Here is a 21,673-nt window from a genome sequence, read left to right as displayed (position 1 = left end):
AATGAGTTTATAAACACATCGATTACCACTCTTTTAATACTCTGGAGCATAGAGAAGTTCTGTCTATTCTCTTTCAATAACTCCTGTTCCTACATCAGTACTATGACCACTATAATAGATTGTCCTGGATTGCATTCAGACTCCTTTTTCGAGAAGTTATTTGAACTTTTGAAGATTTAAAGTAGTCACACTAATATCCCGTTTTCCCTTCGTCACCAATTTTTTCAGTCCTTTAAAACAGATATAGAAGTAAACATCCAAAAACTTAATTAAAGATCATTTTGCTTACTTCCTCATTGTTATCTTATCCTTGGTGTTCAGACACTCTACCCACCACAGAACTTCCGCTAGCTAAGTATGAAGAAGGACTTCTGATTTCTAGTTCACATGGCAAAATATATAGTCAATAGATAGGAGTTAAATTTTTCTCTTAAATTCATTCAGAGTAGAAGAATGTCAAGTCTGCAGTAAACATTGAGCATGTCTTCCCTTAAGCTCCCTGTCTCCATTACAGTATAGTTCATTTTTAATTTTCATAAGGAATAAAATTTAACCTTATTTGTAATATACAACATTTTCCAGTCAGAATGCCTACTTTGATTTTTACACACAAATTCTGCCCACTGTGTGTCCTTGGAAATCTGAACCGAGATGAACACAACACATTTCATCCATGATATATAATTAACATTATTCTCCATGAGGCTTCCAGAAGAAAGGTAGTATATAAGGAACTATTCATCTTTTGAATTACTGTTATGTAAAATCTCTTGTCATTATGTGTTATTTGTTCAACCTTAAAGTGACTACATAATCGTGCATAACTGAAAATTGTGGCTAAAAACAGCTTATAACTCACCAAAATATGCCTTTAAATGGCCATTATTTGATAATAGAAATGGGTTAAGAGAATTTGGGGGTAGACACGTGATGCAGATGTTATAATACTTCATCTAAAATTTAAATTTAGAGTAGATAACAATGTGGATAAAAAAAAATCAAGGAAGCTTACCTATAGTCACCAAAGGCAATGGACTGAGCTTTAGGTTTGGTGAACTTGGAGAGCCCTATGTGACACCCTTCCTTTGTGGATAAGAGTACCAACTGAAAAGGGAAACAAAATTGTTTTCCACTTGATTTGCATCATTGTATCTTTAGGGTCTACATAGAAGTCCAGAGTTGGGCGAGTCCTCTTGAGAGTAGACAGTAGACAATTTGAGACCTCTTTATAGAGTTTCCAATTTTTGCAGGAGGGCTTTGCATGGACTGTGGTCTTGGTTCAGTCAAGTTCCTTGGCCATGTGGTCATTTCATCTCTGTATAATTGCCTTGCATAGGGGCTCAAGGATATGGACTGGGTTTGTACTGTGAGATCATAATAGTGATTACTATAAAAATCCAGCTGTTAAGCTCTGCTGCATTAGGCCAAAATATATAGAAGTTTAAAAAACGATGCAGATGCTTTTAATCTATCAATTCATAAGAATTTGCAAATAATAACCACCAGCACCATTACTTCTATTTTCAACTATCAGCGACAATTCCAAGAAATATTAGAACTTGTCTTTATATTTATGGCAACTTTAAAATGAAGCAACAACTTATTTATCATCTTGGTAGTGTGGGAATCTTGTCAAACAGTTGTAGGAACAGTTTTACAAAGATGTTTAGGTTTTGAAGGATGAGTAACTGTTTGACCAGTTGATGGCATGGCGAGTCCCCTCAGAGTGAAAATCGTGTGGAAGCAAGAAGGAAATGAAAGCAAAAACTATATATTTTATTTAAGTTTACATATTTATATATATTTTAGGGGAGTATATATGTTATCTAAGTTTATATATTTATATATTTTTAATTTGCATATATATTTATATTAAAAATAAATGTATACTTACATGTTTATGTAAATGTAAGTATCTGTATATAAAATGCCCTATAATTACATGAATATATACTGCAATGCTTGTCTCAAAATTAATAAAGGTCTGTAGCAGAAGCGTGTTGTAAAGTTGTGGTAGGAGGCAGATTTAAGGCAGGGAAATACCACCCACCTGATACGTTTTGAAACCCTAAGACCATCACAGCAGATGAAGGATGAGGATAGTAGGGATTGGGCAGTGTGAATCCTGGCTTGTTGGAAGAGTGCTTATCCAGTTGTGAATATGTTTGATGTCAGTCTTCTGAACAGCACCTTGGTTTCACAAACGAAGAAACGTTAATACCTGGAAGAGTTAACAAAGTTCCTAAACTGCTCTACTGTGTGTGTGGTTCCTGGACCTGCAGCATTGGAATAACCTGGCACCTTGTTACAAATACAGATTCTTAGGCCCTGCTCCAAGTCTGCTGAAACGGAATCTGCATTTTAACAAAAGACCCAGAGGGTTACTATCACATTTTAAGAAACGCTACCTCAAAGGCCACTGAGCAGGGCACCTATGGGGACCTGAGTCTGCTCCCATTGAATGCCTCTGTTTCTTGTACACACTGCTGCTTTAATAGACCCCTTGGGCACATTACTTCCACTGCTCTTTGAGATGAGTCTTAAGAGAGGTCCAGGAAAATACCTACTCCGTCAATGCCATCTTAAAACCCTGCCAGGCCCTGGCAAAATAAGATACCCCTGGGATTTGGACTGCCAGAACACGTTTTCCAGCTGCTTTGGTGACAGCTTCGACCCCTGGGTTCTTTCCCCAGATGCCTGTGTTTTCTATTCTGGTCGCCAACTCGCGCGGCTTGGGCGGCGACAATTGCTTCCGGGTTCGGAGCTCGCGCGCGGCGTCCGTCGGTTGCCTAGCGACGATGCTCGCGCTAGGTGGGTGTGCGTCAAGTCCGCTACGACTTGCTGGCTACCGACCGACCATGGACTCCCAGAGGGGCTCCCTCCTACCCCGGGACGGAGAGACCCCGGAAAAGGAGATACAGCTGCGGGTGACCCCATTGGAGCTGAAGTTTCTGGACGCGCTGGCCGGCAAGGTGTACCGCCTTCCAATTACTGTACACAATCTCGGCCGTTGCAACCAAAAGATTCGGTTTCAGGAGCCGGCCAAATCACAGGTAACACACTCAGGGGTGCTGGAGCAAAGCCTCAGGAGCGCCAGGGCTCTGAGAACTCCTCCCCATCTGGGCACCTGCCTTGTCAGGGGGAGTAGACACCTGGCTCCTTCGGGAATGGGGGCAGGATTGAGCTTCCAGGGGAGCGGCGATTTAGGTGACACTATATGTGTGTGCTCGCCTTTTTGTGTTTGTTTCATTTTTCCTTGGTGTTGGGAGACAGGGTGGGGAAAAGGCAATCTGGAACCTCCCAATTTCTTCATTTTGGGTTTGGAAAGAGCGGCAGAGTGTTCCACGTTTGTCTTCTCTTAATAGCCCAGAATAGAATTACATCAACAAAATTCTCATTAACTACCCTTTGAATCATAAAGTGCCTGATTACTCCAGATACTGTAGTATAATGGAAAGTTTTCTATGTCATATTTTAGCAGACATTTATGGAGCACCTACTATATAATAGGCAGTAGGTTTAGGAATGTAAGATGGACCCAGCCCTGCCCTCAGAGGACTTGAAACTCTGAGAGGCTGGCGCCATCTTCTGATTTAAAACTTGGCAGAATTTCATCTCTGGCGCACTGTTATTTTAGATCACGTGATCTATGATCACCTGTTACCAGAGAGACTTTTGGTATAGGTAAGGTGAAAAGAATTTTTGATTTACAAGTGATAAATAACTTAATTTTTCCTAATGATATTCCTAATAATAAATAGTATTGAATGCAGCTGGAGCTATATGTATTGAAGTGGAAAGGTATGTATGATTTTTTTTGTTAAATTCCATATATTCATATATGCATGAAAGAGTACAGTAGTGATTAGAAAGGCAATGAGAAAAAGGGCTTTCGTATTCTACTTTTTACACTTTTGAAAAACTGATGTACTATTTATCTACCCTAAAGTGTAGAAATCTTGAATGTAAAGCTTGATGAATTTTTATATATGTACACACCCATGTAACCACCACTTGGGTCAGAATAGAATTTTCCAGCACTCGAAGAATGCTCCCTACAGTACTGGGAGTAATCACTGCGTGAAGGTAGCCACTATACTGGTTTCTAACACCAGAGACTAGTTTTGCCTGTTCTTGAGTTTTATATAAATGGAATTGTTCTTATTCATTTTTATATTTGCATGTTTTAACAATAGTAATGTTTATTTTGTAATAAAACAGTATATCACAAGAGACTATTAATTACTCTTTAAATCAAAAAGTACCTGACCAATACTATAAAATTAGGGAAAAAGTACATTATGTCATTACCTTACCACATATTTACTGAACAGCTGAATGTGTATTTGAAAATACTGTCTTTTAAAACTCAAGATAGCAGTACATCCCAAATGTGGGCACACACTATTTTATGGATGTGCAGCAAACGCTTGCATGGGTGGTTTTATTCAGTCAGAGGAAAAATGATATAATTTGTTTTGTTTTGGCTTGTGTCTAGAGTTGTAAAGGTAACTATTTAGACCACAGGTCTAGACAGCCTTACTAGTTAGAGGCCAAAGCCGTGAGCCCAGTATCAGCGTGAACCTGTCTTTGTTGGAAGACAATGATGTACACTCCTGATCCTTCATAGGCGTAAAGAGAATTAGGAAAGAGATGGATTAGCAAAAAATGCATTAACTACCTTGGAAATAAAAATATATTTAAAAAAAATAAAACCAAAGTGCTATGTAAAGAGCATTGTCATCATCACTGTTAAAATTACTTACAAAATGATTCTCCTAACATGCAGTAGTACTTGTTTTTCACCCTGGCTCAAGATCCAACATTGTCTTTGTACTGAGTACCTACTGTGTGCCATATGCAGTGATACATTCCATCTACTGTAATCGCTGGTAGAAAATAAAGAAGACATAGCTCCTCAGTGTTTTGCTAACTCGTGTGGCCTCTGGTTCAGCCAGGCCAGGCTTACTTGTGATTGGCTCCTTACCCCCATGGATCACCCTTCCCTTTCTTTTGACCCATGTTTTCAGTCCTCCCTTTTCTTCAAGAATCACCCCTTTCCAAATTCCACCCATCTTTAAGGGTCAAAGTGAATTCTAATGGTCTCTATAAGTCTTCTCTCTTATATTATCTCCAAATTATTTCTTCCCTACTTGATACCAATTGCATTTACAGACATTTATTATAGTTGGGACTTGTGTCCTGATGACTCCCAAGTGGGGGTGGCACATTACACACCTTTGCATACCACTGATTGCTCAGCAACTTGAAGTTTGACCCAAAGCATATGCTGCTAAAGCCCTGGTTTCCTGTTTTAAAGACAGAGCTCTTTAAAGGATGATAGTCAAACCTAATACGTTGATGGCCAGCACTCAAAGGCTCATGTGGGGAACAATCTATCCCTTGTTTTCTTATGATTCTGTAATTGCAGGGGGGCTGAGAGTTAGACTGTGGTAATTGTGAGGTGTGAGAATTATTATTTGCTGGAAGTGTGAAGCTTTCAGACCAGTGGTATCAACAAGTCACTCCTCTATCTTTCATTGCTGGAAAGCACTGCTTAGACTCAGCCTGGCATTAAAAACCCTGAATGATAATTAATTTCAACATGACCTCCATTACTACTGATTGAAGCTCTTTGCTGAGCAAGGCTAGCTTTTTAGCTGCCTACAGAGACACCATTTTGCTTATTTTGTTCTCTGCTTGTGTGTGAGCTATTCCTGCCTCCACAGGGAGCCCCTTACTTGCTTCTTCAACATCTCTTCTATCTGTCCTCTATGCCTGGACCAAGTACACTCCTTGTAGCCCCCAGTAATTGTGTGTTCTCTTATTTATTTTCAGGATACTTGTGTCTGCATCACTCATATGACAGTTAGTCCCTGGTATTAACTTTTAAGGGGTATATAGATGGCTGCTTAAGGAGATTGTGTATTCAGGAGAGGGAATCTTTCCAGTTGTGGGTTAAGTTTTAGAGTCAAATGGATATGTGTTTTGCATCCTCATTGTCACTGACCTTGGATATTAATTACATTCTACGCTCTACAGGTCCCAGTTTCCTCATCTGTATGTTGGGAGCCTTAATATCCGCATTACAGGACTGTAGAAATGCATGCAGTGACAGAATACATGTGGAATACTGAACTTATTATAAGTGCTTAATAGGTAGCACTTCTCTTCCTTCATATTTTTTCCTGGGCTCTAGCAGATGGCTTACAAAAGCGAAAGTATTTTTTTTTTCCTCTTTGGTCCATTCCTTTTTTATATTTCCTCCAAGGTATGAAGTCTAAGTCCCCATGCTGAAAGTATAAAAAATGATCTATGTATGTGTAAATGCAGGCGTGTGTGTATTTCATAGGTATATATGACTGAGCAACATTTTTATTAGATTGCTCTTCCTTTTTTTTCTGTATTTAAGTTTTACTTCTAAAGGAGTCCATGAACAGTTACACATTTCTTAACTGACTGCATTGTCAGTTTCAATCCATGTAACATGTCTGAAGGATCTAGAATCTGATAGGTATAGAGTTATTAAGTCTTTGCCTTTAGGGCAGGAATAGCACCCATGTCTTGATATAGCGCTTAAAATAATGTGCACTCCCAACTATAGTTGCTCACATTATTTCCTCATTAGGTGTTAAGATGTCTAATTTGATTTCTTTCTCTCCTACTGTAGTTCAAACTGATTTTGAACAATCTGTATAAAGAACTTGCTTCTGGACTTCATATGACAGCTATGGTAGAATATCATCCTGAAAAAGATGAAGACACTTTTGACCAACTACTTATTTCAATAGGAAATAAAACAATAGAGATCCCTCTAATTGGGTAGGTATTCTTTATATTTCATGCTAACATTTTTGAGCACTCTTCAAATAAAAATAAGAATCAAAGTAGTGTTCTATATTTTCTCTAATAGGGCTTGTTGTAGCTATAGTTTCCTTTAAGCTGAACTTAAAGGACAAAGTTTTAACAAATTGTGTTGTTCAAAACAAATGGAAGACTAGTTTTCTGGTATTTTTAATTAGAATAACTTAAAAACATTCAATAGTTGCACACATTTTTTTTCTCGACCTCACATCCTATTTTCTTCCCATCATATTTTTTTTTGTATCTTTTGACAGTAATCATGAAAGAAAACTCTTTTTCCTATCTTCACAGTCCCACTTTCTATTCTCACTTCAACAAACTCTGATAGGATGCCTTCCTAAGCTTTCCAATGAAACAGCTCTCACGTATTGCCAATCTATTGATAACTCCTCTGTCTCTATGTTACTCCACATCTCAGCAGCATTAGAAATAGTTAACCATTATTGCCTTTTGGGGCCACTTCACTCTCCATTCTCTGACTTCCCTGCTACTATAGTTCTTCATCGGCTGCTCTTTCTCATCACACTTTCTTTTTTCATAATTGGAATATGATTTACATATAACATCGTGTAAGTTTAAGTTGTACAACATGTTGATGCAATACATTTATGAATTGCAGTATGTTTATCACCCACCATAGCATTAGCTAACAACACTATCACATTACATAATTGTTTCTTTTTTGTGGTGGAAACAATTAAGATCTAGTTTCTTAGCAACTTTGAAGTTGATAATACAGTATTGTTGACTATAATCACTATGCTGTACATTAGGTCTCCAGGACTTATTTATCTACTAGTTCCTAGTTTGTACCATTAAAGAGCATCTCCCCAATTCCATCATGCTCAGCTTCCAGCAACTACCAGTCTACTGTCTGTTTTTATGGTGAATGTATTCTTAAATGGATTACTGTGGCTCTGTATTCACATTTTAATATACTTGTTATTTAATAGTAAATTATTGTATATACTTCACTGAATTTTAAGTAATTCAGATGTTTGCCTTCAAAAAAATAAAAATAGTGCTCTTTGGAGATTGGTTGAAAAATGTGGACTGATATAATGAATATAACACAGAGCTAAGTAACTTATTTGGAGATTAATTTGATACAAATTATTTGACCAGGATATTATCATTTTCATTTCATACTGAAAAAAGTATGGTTCTGTTCATTGTGAAATTACCTGTTAAAGTTAGAGTCACAATTTAAAAGTTTTTTTATTCATATGCATGTGTGTGATCCTCCTTTTCCCCAACAAAATGCCATTCCATAGATGTGATTTCTTTTGTTGCTATTTGTCCAACACCAACAGAATTAATATTGGAATATTAATATTAATATTGGCATTAGACATATGCCTGTGTATAACTCCCCTTGTGTTTTCTCATTTTTGTAAACTAAATTTAGATCCGCAATTATTTTGGGTCTCTATGTTATTGAGAAGTTCGGATTTAGCACAACAGCCCATTCTGCATAGGATTCACTTGACACATGTTAGGAAAGGAATAAGCTATTAACCTACTACAAATATTTACTTTACATTTTATAATTTATTTTAAATAGGGCCAGTTTTGGTCCATTCTGCATATTGACATAACTATGACTAACACTCAGATTTGTTTGTTTGTACTATATGTGGAGAGAAATGTTGAAGATGCCTCTCTGCCTTTGAAACAGGGATTTTGTCTTGTCCCCATATTGTGTGCCCTTTCTCATCAGAGTCAGATGCAACCTAAGGACAACACTTCCCCCTTACAGTGTTATGAACAGGGCTGCAAGAAAGGATGTGTGTGTGTGTGTGTGTGTGTGTGTGTGTGTGTGTGTGTGTGTGTAGGTGTGTGAGGGTGGGGCAGGGGGAAGAGTTTACTGCTTATATGTCTATTTTTTTAAAAAATTCAGATGATTAAAGAGTCACATGCAATTTTAAGAAGTAATTCCTTGTACGTTTTTCCCAGTTTTCTCCAATAGTATCATTTTGTAAAAGTATAGGATAATACCACAACTAGGAAACTGACATTGATATAATCCACCTGTCTTATTCAGATTGTCACAGCTTTACTTAAACTGCTGTGTGTGTGTGTGTGTCATGTTAAGCTTTTAAATTCTATACAGTTTTATTGTATAGGGTCTTGTGTGTAGGGTTGTATCTACCACCACCATCAAGATACTGAGCAGTGCCAATACCACAAGGATCTCTCCTGTTGGTTAATAACTACACCCACCTCCCTTGTGCCTCACTCCCTTCATTCCTAAAATGGAAACCACTACTCTGTCTTCTCTTTCTAAATTTAATTTGTCTTCTCAAATATGTGATATAACCTTTTAGGATTGACTTTTTCAGTCTGCAAAATTCCCTGGAGAGTCAACCAAGTTGTTGAATATATCAATAGTTTGTTCCTTTTTATTGTTGAGTGGTATAGCATGGTGTGTATATACCACAGTTTGTTTAACCATTGACCTGTTGAAGGATATCAGGGCTGGTTCCGCTTTTTGGCTTTTACAATAAAGCTGCTGTGAACATTCATGTACAAGTTTTGTGTGAACATACGTTTTCATTTCTCTGGGATAAATGCCCAGGCATGCAGTTGCTCGGTCATAATGGTCATTGCATATTTAGTTTAAAAGAAAACCCCAAATTTCTTTTTAGAGTGACTCTACTATTTTGCATTCCAGTGAGCAAAGTATGAGTAATACACTTTTTTGACATCTTCACCAGCATTTGCTGCTGTCACTATTTTTTAACTTTAGCCATTTTGATTGTGGAATCTCCTTATAGTTTAATTTGCATTTCCTGTTCCAGCAGTCCTGGTGTTGGAAAACAACCAGCTCTCTTTCTCATTACCTTTTACCTTCTCCTTTGCTTGCCTCTTGCACCATTTCTAGGGCTTACAGTTACGTTCATTGGAGAGGAACATAGGAAATGGATTTATGCAGTTTTGTCTGGAAACTAGAAGTTTGTGTTATCTGGTCTTCCAAAAGTGTACTCATAGAGAAATGATATAATCAGTGATTTTGAGCCCTTTTTTCATTTATTCTTAAAACCTATGTCTCATTTGCTCATTTAAAAATTTCTAACGTTTTCCGTTATGAGTTTGAATCAATGAAAGATCTAATGGCTTATATATAAGAGTTATATGCCTCTTTCAAATGTATCCAGTAAAAAGGGAAATATCATAGTAATTTGTAAACAGTTGAAAAGTTTACCTCATCTCTTTTTTTCCCATCAAATTTGTATTTCCATTTCATTTATCACCATAGTATCATATCTGAATGCATTACATTTTTATACTTAAAAGTTTTTTTACTAATCAACAAGACTATAGAAATTTGTTTATAATTTATGCATGTATGTACATGTATATGTACATATGAACATATATAAGCAGTATGTACCCAGATTTACTATAATTGCAAATCCATATGTTTTTAAAACTTCTTATGAATTATATTAATGCAAATTAATTTTAACTCCATACATAAATTAGTAAATTTGATACTTTTAAATTTTCATATTTTTTCCTATTCAAAAATTGAGATATAATTGACATGTAACATGGTGTAAATTCAAGGTGTCCACCATGTTGATTTGGTACATTTACATATTGCAAGTAGTTACTACCGTGGTGTTAGGTAATACCTCCTATCACATCACATACTTACCATTTCATTTTTGGTGAGAACATTTGAGATGTAGTCTCTTAGTAACTTTCAAATATATAATACAGTATCGTCAACTATAAGCACAAAGCTGTGGATTAGATCCCCAGAACTTACTTATCTTCTAACTGCAAGTTTGTACCCTTTGACCAATATCTCCACAATTGCTGCATCTCCCAGCTCCTGATAACAGCCATTCTCTTCTCTGTTAACATAGAAAGTAAAATATTATTGGAAATATTTTTCTTAATCAGATGGAAGAGAAACCAATAGGAAAGCCAGAAAAGCTGTTATATATTACTGTATTACCAGGCCCTTACTACTACTAAAGTAAACCATGTATATCTATGGGCATGCATGTATATATATGTGTGTGTGTGTGTGTATATATGTGAGAATATTCTTCAGAAATTATTCTTAAGATACTTTTCTGCATCCAGCTAGAGAAATAATTTGAAAATATGTTTGGCCTCACCTCTTTTTTTTCTTTGTATATATATATTTTTTATTGTCTTATCATTAATATGCAATCACATGAGCAGCATTGTGGTTACTTGATTCCCCCCATTATCAAGTCCCCACCACAGACCCCATTACAGTCACTGTCCATCAGCATAGTAAGATGCTATAGAGTCACTACTTGTCTTCTCTGTGCTATAATTCCTTCTCCATGCCCCCCACCTATGTTATGTGTGCTAATCGTAATGTCCCTTATTCCCCTTATCCCTCCCTTCCTCCACACCCTCCCCAGTCCCTTTCCCTTTGGCAACTATTAGTCCATTCTTGGGTTCTGTGAGTCTGCTGCTGTTTTGTTCCTTCAGTTTTTGCTTTGTTCTTATGCTCCACAGATGAGTGAAATCATTTGGTACTTGTCTTTCTCCACCTGGCTTATTTCACTGAGCATAATACCCTCTAGCTCCATCAATGTTGGCTTCGCCTCTTACGTTCTTTGTGAAACAAGTTCCTCTTTTAGATCCTGTAAACTATTAATACAATTCTGTACACTAAGGTCATTGATCTTTCCTTTCCTGTCACAAGACTAAAGTGTCTTTATGAGAAGAGCATGGATATTCCTTACAAGAAGCAACATATATAGGACATTCCTGGCTGATCTCTGGAATGTCTACACTTATCCAATAATACACAAATGCTCACATTTCAACACAGATCCCAGAAAGAAGTCCCAGAGCACCAGTACATAAAGCAGTATTTGTGAATGTTTTGTTCAGGAATTCTTATTTATGTTTTAGTGTGCTTATATATATATGTATTTATATTTTGGAGGTTGTATCCTATGTGGAGTAAATAAATTAATTCATGGGTCTGGTACATTACCTAAGGACTCAATAAAGATCAGTTATTACTATGTTTATTATTGAAATTGTTACTGTTGTAAGGTTTCTAAGGGTAGTATCCTTGAAGTCTAACAAAATAGAGTCAAGGCTAAGTTCACCAACGTTATTTCCACATAATTACTTAGATAAATCACAGAGGCTTTTTTAAGTCTTTGGCTCTTTGTTTGTTACTTGGGAGCCATAATACATACCTTTCAAGATTTTTTTAGTATCAAATAAGATAGTATACTTAATGGTGCTTTATAAATTATAAATTATTATCCAAAAATAAATATATGTATTATACTGGGTTTTTAAAACCTGTACAAAATCATATACTACAGATATGAGCTCTTTGACTTAGAGACACACTTGAAAAATCAATTGTATCTTTTTGTGCTTAGACCTTGTTTTAGTCCCCAAGTGATATTTTTTAGCATCACACCTTCTTTTATTTCATCAGATTTGGCATCATCCAAACTTCTTTACTTGTTAAGATTGGTTCCACCCTTTTTGAGAAGGGACAAAAGAATGTATTATAGGCTTAGGTGGAGATTCCAAAACAGTGTTCCAAATATGTTTTGAGCAACAAAATATTGAGATATGTGGGTAACCATTCAAGATGAGTACTTGAGAGGATATACCATATCCTTAGATGCATAAAGTAGATTTAACTCTGAAATTATAATCATTAAAATTAATTATGTGGTCCTTTTTCTCCTCCCCTAGGTTGATTCCATCTTGTCAATTAGAAATCGAGTCAGAAGTGAATTTTGGCACACTGGTTACCAATAGTAAAGTATATTGTAAAGAGGTTCATATCACTAACCATGGCAGAGTTCCAGGTAAATACTTTCTGTCATATAAATTAACTTACACTTTTGGAAGAACGCTGGTACTATTTGAAATATATACTTTATCTAATTAATAGACTCTCCAATTTATTTTAAAAAAAGATACCCATCATTTGAAGTAGGTCAAACCTGGAGGCCCTTAAATAGGTTGACTGTAAAAGACTGATAGGCAGTGATTCAGGGAAGATGAATCTGTTTCCTGTGATTAACACAGCCTGGCTGTCAGATAATTAGTGATCTCCCTGAGGACAGAAGGCAAGAAGGATCATGGGAATAACATAGTCCTTAGAGCCTTCCAGAGATAGAATCATGGCCCAGTGCCTGACTAGGTGTGTGATCTGGATCAAGGATCTTCAAAGACATTGAACTTGATGTTCCTCATTTATAAACTATAGGTAATTACAGGTACTATAGTTCATTATGCATGCACGTAGGTTGCAGTATGGTACTTGACTCATCATAGGGATTCAGTAAATATTTGTACTTTTTCTCTATCATGTTCAACTTTGAATTCACATGGTGGCCCTGAGAGTGCTTTTACTAACCTTCTGTTGAAAGAATAAAAGCTTCCCTCTTGTCCACACTGGATTATTTCTAAGATTCTTTCTGTGACCTAAGAGTTTCCATGAAGGCACGTGTATATGCATATGTGCTCATGCCCTCTCTTTATTGTTGATGTACAGTTGGCATACAAATCACTTATCCTTTCACTCTCCTGTTTGGATAATCAGCATCTGGGGTGGCAAGGCTCCCATGTGCTCTCCTTAGGCTCATCACTGGACAAGTCTGTTTATTTTACATGGCTTATGAACAATACTTGCCATAATTAGCCACTGCCATTTGCTTGAAAAAATAAAATACAATAAGCTTTGGTTTATGTGACCCCTCACTCTCCCGTATAAAATAGTGGTAAATGATAGCTTGGGGTCCTGGAGTGAGGTCTTCTAGGACCCAAGTCTTGGTTACAACATTGATGGGCTGGGAGGCTCCCGGCAAAGAATTTACACCCCTGGAACATCTATCACCTCACTTACACATTAGAGATAAACACAGTGCCTGCCTCCTGTAGTTGTGGTGATGATTAATAAAATGCTTAGCACACTCTCTGACATATGTGTTCAGTAAATATTAACTGTTGATGTTAGACCTGTTCCTTTTCTACTGCCCCCCTCATCTTCAGTTCTTTTTTGTGGACTGCTGTCCTTTTTCTTGAGGTGCCTTAAATACGAGTGGTCCTTCGGGTTTGCCATGGTCCCTCATGTTTCCTCATTCCACACACTCTCCTAGCCAATTCCTTCCATTCCTGTTACCTTCCTGAAGCCTAGACAGTATTTGCATTTCCTTCAGGTTTCTCAAACTTCCTCAGCTTTTCCCCCAAACTTCTCCTTTTTTCTTTTTCATTAAATGTCACCACCATGTATTTGAGCAAGCCAGAAACTTGGCAAAATCCTGACGCCACCATCTTTTTCACCTCCTACCTCCTCGCTCTCCTGTTGGTTCACTTCCTCATTAGGCAGTAATAATACTACTTTTCTCTGTCCCATTGCCACTTTCTATCACTGACCGAAATTATCTCCATAGCCTCCCTTTACCTCTTTCCAGTTCATTCTTCAAAGGTTGGCCAGTGTCAGAGCTAAAAAGAAACGAAAATTTGATGACAAAAATTCCTTCTTTGACATTCTTCCTTCAATGACACCCTTCCCTTGGGTAATGTCCTTGTTGCTGTTGTTCGCAATTAAAAAATAATCAAATATTTCATTATCACTCATGGTATTAGAGTTTCATAAGACACAGTAATGTTTGTGTGCCCACCGTTTTAATATATGTAGAAGGCTGAACAATGTTCTTTTGGCTTTGGCGTTGTTCCTAAAAGGCTTCTGAAACATTCACTTAAATTCTTTTGTCAAATTATGTCAGAGTGGTTACAATGCAACAACCATTTCACTGAGTCAGCCTTAAATGAACTCATATAGTTTTCTTTTTTCTGCAGAATTGACTCAGTAAAATTTATTTGAATGGATATAATTTTACAGATTTTTGTTTTTTTTTTATGACAGGAAAAACCTTAACAATACGTCATTAGCATGTCTCTAAAAATGGTTGGATTAACAGATTTTGTTAGTGTGAATTTGCTTTTTCCATCTGGTCCTCTCTGTACTTTAAAAAATGTGTTATTGTCTTTTTATATTTTCAGTACTTTTATTATGCTAATATTTTATTCTCCTGAGTTACTTGAGTATTTTGGAAAATATCACCAAATGTGATTTAAAACTGTTGAATTGGGATTTTGCAAAGCTGTTTATGTTGGCCGCTTAAACCTGTGACTGGCTTCTTCCATTTATTGGACATATTTTGAGCGTTGCTTGGTGCTAGGCCCTGTATGGGGTGCCAGAACCACAGAGATGAAAAAGGGGTAGTATTTGATCTCAAGGTTTGCATGTTCTAATACAGGCACCAAACATTACCATAAATTATGTACCATTTCTGCCTTCAGAATAAGGAATTTCTGTACCCTCCTTGTTGTGTGCTGTTTGATTGTAGAAGCCCATTCCTTTAGCGGTTTCACTGTGTGAAGTGCATTAATTCATTTACAGAGAAGTGGCAGTGGCTGTAAGTGTGTGGCCTGTGGTCAGAAACACCCAAGTGAAAAATCCAGGTCTATTAGTTAGTTATTAGCAGTAGTAGTTGACTATTGCTGTGTAACAAACCAGCCCCACAATTCTGTATCTTACAAAGGCAATTATTTTTAATTGTGCATATGTATGAAGAATAGCTGGAACTTGACTGATCTAAGCCGAGTTCAGCTGGGTAGCTCTGCTTCAAACTGAGGCAGCTGGGGCTATTGTGTTACTCATTGCGGGTCTCTGAGTCAGCCAGCTAGCTCTGCTCCACATTTCCTTATTCTGGGGTGCACACCAAAGCAACAGCAGCTACTCAAGAGAAACCTTTCTGTGGTAGAAGTGCAAGAAGACAACTGGGGTTGGAGCTGGTATATTGTCACCTCTACCCACATGCTATTGGTCAAAGCAACTCACACGATCAAGCCAAAGTCTGGGGGTTGGAAAACATACTTCATCTATGATAGTGTAATGGCAAGGATGCAGAGAAGGGAGAAAAATTGGGGTCAACAGTCTAATCTACCACAGTAGTTATATGTCTTTGGACAAATAACTCAACCTCTCTTAGTTTCTATTATAATATTATAAGTATTATTCTATTTATAAAATAGAGATAATGATTAAACCTATATCATAGGATCATCACAAGGATTAAACAGGATAACATATGCAAAACTCTTAGCATAATTCTGAACACGGTAAGCAGTTAATATATTTTATCTGTTGATGAGGATTGAGTGCAACACCAGGCTCACATTTGTTGGGTGATCGCAAAGACTGGATTAAATCAAAGCTGTGATTTTTGGTCCACAGTAGACCACCTACTCTGTAATGTGTGTCTATTCCTTACTAACAGTTTGAATGTCACATTGTAGGGATGCAGATATAAACTATCTGCTCTTGTTCCCCTTAGGTATATTTAAAGCAGAATATGAGGGCCAATTACCTATTGCCATTTATCCAACTACGGGTATTGTGGAGCCGAAGTCATCAGTGATTATTAAAGTGGATTTCTGTGCAGACCAGCCCAGAATCGTAAATGAAGTGGCAAAGTGAGTATATACAAAGTGGTTCTGAATTCTGATATCGTTCTTAATACTTTCATATTTCACTCTTCAGATACACCTGCTGTCTTTGAATGTAAGCTTCTTTGTTCTTTCAGTCAACATTCATTCTCTGAGTTGCTGCTATTTGCCAAGCACTTAGGGTTTCAAAAATGGGAAGAATCAGAGAATGGCACATGGGAGGGTACATATAAGAAGGAGCTCCTAGTCTGGATGTAGGGGTGACAGAGTGGGCCAGGAAAAGGCTCCACTAAAGAGGTGAGAGTTAACCCGAATACTTATTGCTGACTAGAAATTAGCCAAAGAGCAGTGATGTGATTTCGGCTGAGTGTGTGTGTGTGTGTGTGTGTGTGTGTGTGTGTGTGTGTGTGTGTGTGTGTGTGTGTAGGGAAGGTGGATGTTGGTGATGGGAGGGTTTAGAGGAGTGAGTTCAGGCAGACCAAGTAGAAGACTTGAAATCCTAGAGGTGAATAGACAGTGTTACACACAGAAATCTGAGGCAGTTTAAAGGCAGAGATGGAGGGGAGGAGGGATGCAAGATGAGACCAGAAGAACAGAATGGGGCAGGTCCAGTAAAGGACCTCATAGGACAGTGTATTTTAATGCTCTATATCTCAGTTCATTCATGGGATGTGCAGTCATTATAATGGGCACCACCAGTTATTAGAACAATGAAATAGAGCATTTCAGAATGCTTCTCACATAGTAAGGACAAATGTTGTTTTATAAAACTTGTTTTGCGTGTGTGTGTGTTTCCTACATTGCAACATAAAATATATTTCTTACTGAAGGTTACAGCCACAAAAATGTTTGGGAAACAGTTCTGAGTCCCGGTAGTAGCTTGGGTTTTATTGTGAAGGCTGTAGAATATCAGGAAGGCTTTAAAATGAGAGTGTCTTGATTAGTTAGCATTTTACAAAGGTCATGCTGATAGCAGTGGGCAAAACAAATCAGGGAGTATAGATGCGGAGTGAGTAGCCTGACTAGAAACTATAATAGTAAAGCAGAAGAAAAATGATAAAGGCCTCAGCTAACGTACAAATTGAGAGTATGGAGAAAGTGTGTTAAAGATACATTATGAAGACAAATTTGACTAGATAGAGTGACTGGTTATAGAAAGGTAAGGTAAGAGGAGGGATGGCTCTGTGGGAGAAGATCTTGAGTTCAGTTTTAAAATGTTGGAATTGATTTGCTTTGCAGAACCCTATGAAGTCTATTATATTTACTTATTTTGAATCTGAGAAAAAATTTTGGTCTAGATATATTTTCTTGAGAGTCTTCAGTGGATAAGTTGCAGATGAAGCATGAAGTGTTGAAATTAACGTGGAATTCCAGAACTAGAGGTGACCATGTAAATCATCCCATCTAACTAGTATTTATGAAATAATTGATGATATGGACATGTCAATGCATTCTTTTTGGGGTCAATTAATGCAATTATTTTTCAACTTTGTTGTTTCCCAAAGACAGTGAATTAGGTTGCATAAGTGCCTTTCTACTCTGCAGATTCAGACAGACAGAGGGACATGACAGTCTCTGGCATGTATGTGAAAGAAATGGCTTAGGCCTTTGAATTGTTATTAGGATGTGATTTTTTAAAATTTATCTTTATCCAAATATTTGGGAGAAAAATATATAGAGTTCTAATTAAAGTATACATATTTAATTCATTATCTTGTAGAGTAAGTTTGCAAGGTCGTCCAGAAATACTACTGAATATCAAAGCTTGTGCGGTTGAACAGATTATTGAATTGTTAAACATGAGTTGTGACAAAAAGTTGGAATGCATACGCTTTGGTTCTATTTTCTTTGGAACATCAAAAATTGAACATGGACTTCTATACAATAAAAGTCCAGAACCGATACATTGGGTGGCCATAATGCAGGATGATGCAGTTGGAGAAGAATTGGTAAGTAAACAGTGCAACAGGGGAAGATCAGACATAGTATTTTGAAACATATTGTTCTGAATTTACTAATAACCCATAAGCTGTTTAAGTATAGATACTTATATTGTAAGTATATTTTAATGCTTGGGTAGATATGATTTCATTTCACATATTTTCAAGGGTAACCTCAAAAAAATTCAGTAAATTAAGCTAACATTGATAATAATATATACCTAAAGTAAACCAGATAAGTGCTTCTTCTAGATCAGCAGCTAGTTGTGGGGATTTCTGTCCCCATCAATTTTTCAACATTTCTTTAAATTTTTTGATGTGCTTTGATCAATGTATGTGTTATTTTAAAAACATAACATGTTCTCTATTTTCTAGACTCTGAAGTTTCAGTAATTGTCTTATGACCTCCTCTTAAAATGTTTTATTTTGTTTTTCTGATTTTCTTTTATTTCTGATTTGTCTTGCAGGGTACAAATATTCAACAAAGAACAGATATTGCTTTACATAATCTCACATACTTAAACAAAATAAAGAACACAGATATTACCACTTTTATGTCCTGTGTTCCTAATGAAGGGAGGTTACTACCTTATCAAAAGATTGTAATTACATTTTGTTTCAGCCCAAAGTAAGCAAAAATTAATTCCGTTATGATGTTACTTATTAATGGAAAGTATATGAATCATACATTTATCTGACTTATTTTAATAGTAAAACTTGTCAGAAGGCAAACTTGTCAAAACTTGTCAAAACTTGTCAAAACTTGTCAGAAAAATCATATTTTTCTTATTATGGCTCTAGATATTTCTAACATGGTTAATATTATTTCCAATATTTAAAAATATGGTTCTAAATACTTCATGATAAATTTTAAAAATCTCCAGACCTTGTGGAAATGGGGAGGTGGAAGGTTTGGGTTGTTTTGGATTGTGGCTCCAAACCCATGTGTGCAACCAAGACCTTGTTGTTCCTTCAGAAACAGTCAGGTGATGGCCTGTGGCATGCAGTATGTTTTAGGGGCCTTCAAAGAGAATGCCATGCTCCTGTCCTGGCAAAATGCTTGCTGACTGAGTAGCATGAATATTAAACCAATAGCAGCCCCTGGGATCAACCACACTTGCTTGCTGAAATTCAGACTTTTAGGATTTTTGCCAATATATGTTTTCACAGTTCTGTGTACTTGGTTTGGTTATTTAATTTGAAAGTATATTCAGAAATGCCATTTTAAATATACAGTAGCAATTTCAGCTACATTTGAGTGGTTGCAGTGTGTGGCAATAGCCAGTCCAGTTGTACGTATGTTTACCCTTGTGTGTGAGAAGGCAGTGTTTAATGCACTTTTCTCCATGGCAGCTAGGTCCCTTGGTGATACCGGTTGTCTGTTGAAGACTGGGTTGTGTTTTAACTTAAGGAGGGTAATGAATCAAGTAATTGTTCTATTTGTACCATCTTTATTTGCCTTATCAATCATACCTCCATGCAGGAAATTTCTCTGGTCAGTGTACAAGATTCTGTTTAATACACAATCGTAAACATTTTAAATATTCTTTTTCATGGCAGCCTGCTAATTTTGAGAGTCTAGCAAAAACTCATAGGTGTGAGTATGATTTGAAGTCTTGGTTAAATGTGTGCTCAACATGCTATTTGCATTCCTTTCTAACACTGCACATCAGCCTTTTGTGTATATATCTGAGTATCTGCTGCTAAAAAAACTGACCTCTAGGTAAGGCAAGTAAAGAGCCAATGCACAGGCCTGTGATGTAACCCATCTCTGTGTTTTTTCTTACTTCTCTTTCTTTCCATCTTTCTATTTTGCCTCTTGACAAGATTTGGCTGTTATCAAATATTTTTCTCCAAATTACTTGTTCTCCTCTAACAAGAATGTGGCTCGTGCTATACGTGCTTATTAGTCCATGGGAGGGAGACAGATAGGTAACAGAGATTTGCAGCTATACGCGGGGTAAGAAGGGCCCTTGTAAAGAATTGAACAGAGTCCTTAACTAGCAATGAACTCTGCCTAGAAGGAAAATCCTTTACTTAGAAAGTGCCTTTGGAGCGGGACCTTGATGACGTAGTATATTTACATTACTCTTGTCTTGCAAATGTTGTCTTGAATTCGTCTTTTGAATCTTTACATTCTGTGGCCTTCTTTTGGCAAGTCTATGTATGTGTGTAGTAATTTTGGAAATGGATCATAGTTATATTTTTATTCCTGAACTTTCATCTGTTTGCGTAGATTAAGGATAGGGTTGGTAATCCCTTTTGAGAGGTACTAACGTGTATCATCTTTGCTTTAAAAATCACTGATAACTGGTTGTAATGTTTTGCAGGCTAATTGCTGATTGTAAAAAGGATAATTAATGATCCTTCACACAGGCAGGACTATGCTGTCTTTTTGAGATTTGAGTCTGTAGGAAGTAAAGATGGATTTTTGAGAGATGATAATAAAAACATCAAAAGTAAGTGCAAAGTGAACATAATCATCAAATGTATAGAAGATTAAATTATTGAAAAGTTCGGTCATCAATATTTGTAAAGGCAATACAATAAAAATATATAATTATTAAATAGAATGAAAATGCAATATTCAAGGAACCTTAAAATTTCTTTTGTGGCATGTTAAGAAAGAAGTTAACTTCAGAACCTATTATATAATTATCTTCCAAGTTAGAATTTAGGTGACTTAATTATTTTAAAATAACATTAGGTAAACATGATGATCTAGACTTTAAGGAATGAACCAAAGGTAAAAACTGAAAAACAACCTGTCTTATTTTCCTATGTATGCCTAGGTTTTCTCTTAGAGATTGATATAGGAACAAATGACCATTCCATCTCTGCAGGACCATCAGCTCTCAGAATCAATGTACAGCAAGAGCCAAAGACCAAGACATAGAATAAATAGGGTGCAATGTCCTGTTCTAGGATATTGAGAAGTGCATATGCTTTACAGATCACATGTCAAGTTGCATTGCACTTTTTACAGTCTCAGGTAATATTGGATGGGCTGCCGTGAGGAGAGATGGAACAAGACTTGGAGTTTAGCTTAGTAAGACAGATCAAAGAGAAAATGAAGATACAGTCAGGTTAGTGATCAAATCCAGAAAGATGAGCCATGGCAAGTTAGAGTCCAGATCTGCATGTCAGTATGAATGATATCACTGAGCAGGGTTGAACTGTGTTTCTAGGACAGAAATCGATTGCTCTGTCACTGATATGTCATGGTATGATTTGAGCTCTGCCTGCGGATCATAGACAGAACATTTGTTTGAGGTTTGCAAGTAATCTAGTTTTGGGTGTCTTGAGATGGAGGCTCTAGGTTTGCCTTAAAAGTAATTGAGAATCTAGGATTGGCTAGTAAGAGCATTAATAAAGAAATG

At 36.7% G+C, this 21,673-nt stretch overlaps 1 protein-coding gene across 1 annotated transcript in view; it reads left to right on the top strand.

Moving 5' to 3' along the window:
- The first annotated feature begins 2,693 nt into the window (after positions 1-2,693).
- The window catches only part of LOC108406243 (cilia- and flagella-associated protein 47-like), a 92,764-nt gene continuing 73,784 nt past the window's right edge, over positions 2,694-21,673 (top strand). The window contains 7 exon segments of the mRNA XM_073228037.1: positions 2,694-3,053; positions 6,671-6,822; positions 12,586-12,701; positions 16,242-16,380; positions 18,074-18,302; positions 18,761-18,966; positions 20,646-20,752. Of these exon segments, the coding sequence (XP_073084138.1) occupies positions 2,694-3,053; positions 6,671-6,822; positions 12,586-12,701; positions 16,242-16,380; positions 18,074-18,302; positions 18,761-18,966; positions 20,646-20,752 (1,309 nt within the window).

Source organism: Manis javanica, chromosome X, assembly GCF_040802235.1.
Source record: "Manis javanica isolate MJ-LG chromosome X, MJ_LKY, whole genome shotgun sequence".
Classification (NCBI taxonomy): domain Eukaryota; kingdom Metazoa; phylum Chordata; class Mammalia; order Pholidota; family Manidae; genus Manis; species Manis javanica.
The sequence above is the reverse complement of the archived record's forward strand: the minus strand, read 5'-3'. Positions and strand labels throughout refer to the sequence as shown.